The following is a 4,576-nucleotide window of genomic DNA, read 5'->3' on the forward strand; positions in this document are numbered from 1 at the left end:
AAGATGCCGTGCGCCAGGTCTATAGCGGCGCACAGATCGCGGCCGCCCGTGCGCCAGCATGCTCATAGTAAATGGGGAATTGCGCTGTGTTACAGGCGCAAATGCTCTGTGAATACGAAAACGTCCGTTGGGCATCGGCGTGCGCCGCAACTCATAGCGCAAACCTTTTGTAAACCAGCTCCATAGTGTTTAATCAATCATCCTCACTTGATCACATCACTAGCGCTGCACTTATTTCGTATCCTCAGAAAACACTGAGATTGGACTGTTTTTATTTCATTCTCTTCAGGTTGGAATGAGTTAATCCCCTCCCCCGGAGACGCATTCTTCGCATTCCTTTCCCCGCCTCTCACTTGTAAAGAATACAAAGTCTCTCTATACACAGCACTGTTCTCCATAGATGAGAGCAGGAATCTCACTTCCTATTGACCTTCTAACATCACACAACCCTCTTCCTTCATTATCGCACACACAGCCAATCAGCTCCTCCTCCTCGTTCTCTACAGGAAATGAAGATCACACCCAACTCCATTCCTTCTGAGTATCGGAGACGATCACTTCTCTCTTCTGCTCTTAGCGATGGCGTCTGCTGATCTGAGGAGGGAGCTGGACTGTTCCGTCTGTCTGAACATTTATACCGATCCTGTAATGCTGACATGTGGACACAACTTCTGCCGGGTCTGTATGGATCGTGTGTTGGATACACAGGGGAGGTCGGGAGGGTATTCCTGTCCTGAATGTAGAACAGAGTTCCAGGATCGTCCTGCACTGTACAGAAACATAACTCTGTGCAACATTGTGGAGAACTTCCTGTCTACTCAGCCGGACGAGGAGAAGTCTGAGGTCTTCTGTACTCACTGTGTGGACTCTCCTGTACCTGCTGTGAAGTCCTGTCTACATTGTGAAGCTTCTCTGTGTGATAAACACCTGAGAGTCCACAGCAAGTCACCAGAACACGTCTTATGTGACCCCACCACTTCCCTGGAGAACAGGAAATGCCCCGTCCATAAGAAGATCCTGGAGTATTACTGCAGTGTGGATGGCGCCTGTATCTGTCTGGCCTGCAGGTTGGATGGAGCTCACCATGGCCACCAGGTGAAGATGTTGGCTGCGGCTTCTGAAATGAAGAAGGAGAAGATGAAAAATGTCCACCAAAAACTGAAGACAAAACAAAAAGAGGCGGTGAGAAGAATTCAACGTCTTCAGGAACATCAGAGGAAAGTGATGGACAAAGCCGAGGAGGAGAAATCAAAGGTCACCGTCCTGCTTGGAAACCTCAGGAGACGTCTGGAAGACCTGGAAAAGAACGTCCTGGGGGAGATCTACGGTCAGGCAGAGAAGATCTCCATCTCCATGACGGATATGACCCGGGAGCTGGAGATAAAGAAGGAGGAGCTGTCCAGGAAGATGGCGGACATTGAGGATCTGTGCAACATGACGGATCCACTGATTGTCCTACAGAAATCAGAGACTGGAGACTTGTGTGATACTGAGGATGGAGATGACGAGGACAGAGCGAGGCGTAATAACCTCGGGGATCTGGACATGGTTGGGATCTCACACACATTGCACACGGGATTATCTGATATCATGTCTGGGATAAATAACAGGATGGCGGGAGCTGGAGACAAGTTTCTGGATGAAACCACAGCTGGTGATAAACTACAAATCTCAGAAGACGGGAAAACCGCGACCGCCTTTCCTTCACCATTCATGGATCTTCCAGAAACACCAACGAGGTGTAAGTTTTCTCAGGTAATGAGCAGGCGGAGTTTCTCCTCAGGTCGGCATGTCTGGGAGGTGGATGTTGGGGGGTCAGGTAAATGGGATATCGGGATGTGTTACCCCAGTGTAAAAAGGAGCTGGAAACCTGAATTATGTTGCGAAGAGCACAACCCTGACCAAGATCCATACAAGGACAAGTACTGGAGTGTAAAAAATTACAAGAGTTGTTACAGAGCCCAAGACGTAAGTAAATATCAACAAATCTTCTGTTCCTATCCTAGCACTAAGATAATCAGGATGTATCTGGATTACGAGGCCGGGAAGATCTCCTTCTATAATCCGACTGTCCCCGTCACAACCATCTGGACCTTCACCGCCACCTTCACTGAGCCCCTCCATGTTGTGATCGGTGTGTGGGATGATTATGGTTATATAAAGATACGTGGGGGGAGGGCGATAAATGATCAGAATTGTTAAATCTGCCCAGAAACTGGTGACCTCACATAAAGGAGGAATGGGATTGGAGCAGTGTTGAACCAAACCGCCCAACATTGAGACACACACACCGCCCATAACACTCCACCTAGTTTGTTTTTAGTTTTGGATGGAGGGTGGAAGGGTTAGACCCTCTGTAGTGTTTTATTGCTGTCTATGTTCCTGTCCCGGGGTTATAATTCTGGGGGAAAAAAAAATGTTGAGTTGTCAACAGAACAGGAGGAATATTCCGATTCTTCCAGTGACAACTGACAATTTTTCTTTCTGGGAGAGCCTCACTTCCTGTTGTGTTTTCCGAGACAGGAAGTGAGGGAAAATCTTCCCAATGGGACATGGGCAAAAAAAAAAAAAAACCCGACAGAGATTTTATCCCCCCATCCTTACTCTATTAAAAAGAACAAAAAAATAATTTTAGCTTTAGATATACTTTAGGAAAATATATGTAATACAATGTATAATCAATGACAATGTTTGTAATATATATTCCAATTGGGAGGATACTTCTTCCAGTGACAACTGAAGATTTCCCTTTCTGGGAGAGCCTCACTTCCTGTTGTGTCTTCCGAGACAGGAAGTGAGGGAAAATCTTTCCAATGGGACATGGACAAAAAAAACGACAGAGATTTTATCCCCCATCCTTACTTATTAAAAAGCTCATTTTAGCTTTAGATATACTTTAGGAAAATATAAGTAATACAATGTATAATCGATGATAGTATTTGTAATATATATATACAGACCCCCACAATCACAGTCCAGGGTTGTGGGGATGAGGCCCTTGTTTTGGGATAAGCACCCACCCCACCAAGTTGGGAGCATATGGCCTGGAATGGTTCAGGGAGGGGCCTTGTTCCCCCCACCCCATTTCCTAACCTGCCTGGCTTCATGCCCAGATAAGGGCCTGGTACAGATTTTGGGGGGGGGGGGACCCCACACCATTTTTTGTAATAGAAAATGGTTTAGGATTCCCTTTAAAATCCATACCGGACTTGAAGGGACAGTTTTTTTTCCCGATTTTTGTTTTTTTCCTGCAATTCCTTTTTTTTTTTCACAATCATCTGTCAGTGGGGAAGTCTAATGACAGTTGAAGAGTCATCGGTTTTTAAGAACGCATCGGCCGGTGTCCAATCAGATACTGTGCCCCATCACATAGCGTCCGCCCTGTACTGTGCTTGCGCAGTACGGGGGACAAGGATAAGCCAAACATCTGAGAAGATAAATGGCGCCAGGTTCAAGCCCCACCATCCAAGTGGACATAGAGTCGGAATATAAAAAAGCCGAGCGACCGGATGTCCACTTGGATGGTGGGGCTTCCAGCTGTTCATCTTCGGAGATGTTCGGCTTCTCCTTGCTCCCCGTACAGGAAGCGCTGCGCCTGCGCAGTACGGCCCGGACACTATCTGATAGGCGGACACTGTTTCAGAACACCGGCTTCCCGGCCCGCCCCTTAGCAACCGCCTATATACAGTGTGTTAAAGAGCAAAAAATAATACAAAATGCACCAAAAAGCTCATGGAAAACGCACCAAAAACACTCACAAGTGTGACGGTCATTGTCTCTGATGTATACACAGAACTAATAAATGACATCACAACCCCTCAGATATGATTCTGTCGTTCTTTATGTCCCCCAATACTGTATATTTATAGACTGTTTAATATGGTTAATATAAGGGAGGATACAGAAGGTAGAAGAGCTTACACTCTATTAGATATAAGGGAGGATACAGAAGGTAGAAGAGCTTACACTCTATTAGATATAAGGGAGGATACAGAAGGTAGAAGAGCTTACACTCTATTAGATATAAGGGAGGATACAGAAGGTAGAAGAGCTTACACTCTATTAGATATATGGGAGGATATAGAAGGTAGAAGAGCTTACACTCTATTAGATATAAGGGAGGATACAGAAGGGAGAAGAGCTTACACTCTATTAGATATAAGGGAGGATACAGAAGGTAGAAGAGCTTACACTCTATTAGATATAAGGAAGGATACAGAAGGTAGAAGAGCTTACACTCTATTAGATATAAGGGAGGATACAGAAGGTAGAAGAGCTTACACTCTATTAGATATAAGGGAGGATACAGAAGATAGAAGAGCTTACACTCTATTAGATATAAGGGAGGATACAGAAGGTAGAAGAGCTTACACTCTATTAGATATAAGGGAGGATACAGAAGGTAGAAGAGCTTACACTCTATTAGATATAAGGGAGGATACAGAAGGTAGAAGAGCTTACACTCTATTAGATATAAGGGAGGATACAGAAGGTAGAAGAGCTTACACTCTATTAGATATAAGGGAGGATAAATAAAGTGAAATAAATGATAGTCCCGTGGAGAAGGAAGCATGGT

General features: G+C 45.1%; 1 protein-coding gene across 1 annotated transcript; it reads left to right on the forward strand.

Moving 5' to 3' along the window:
* The first annotated feature begins 372 nt into the window (after positions 1–372).
* Positions 373–3,821, forward strand: LOC143956825 (E3 ubiquitin-protein ligase TRIM39-like). Its single transcript, XM_077466999.1, has one exon. The coding sequence runs from the start codon at positions 580–582 to the stop codon at positions 2,200–2,202; it is 1,623 nt and encodes a 540-aa protein (XP_077323125.1). The 5' UTR covers positions 373–579; the 3' UTR covers positions 2,203–3,821.
* Positions 3,822–4,576: the final 755 nt, after the last annotated feature.

The sequence above is a fragment of the Lithobates pipiens genome, unplaced genomic scaffold, assembly GCF_037356315.1.
Source record: "Lithobates pipiens isolate NorthernLeopardFrog02 unplaced genomic scaffold, aLitPip1_a1.2 Scaffold_41, whole genome shotgun sequence".
In the NCBI taxonomy this organism is placed as follows: Eukaryota; Metazoa; Chordata; class Amphibia; order Anura; family Ranidae; genus Lithobates; species Lithobates pipiens.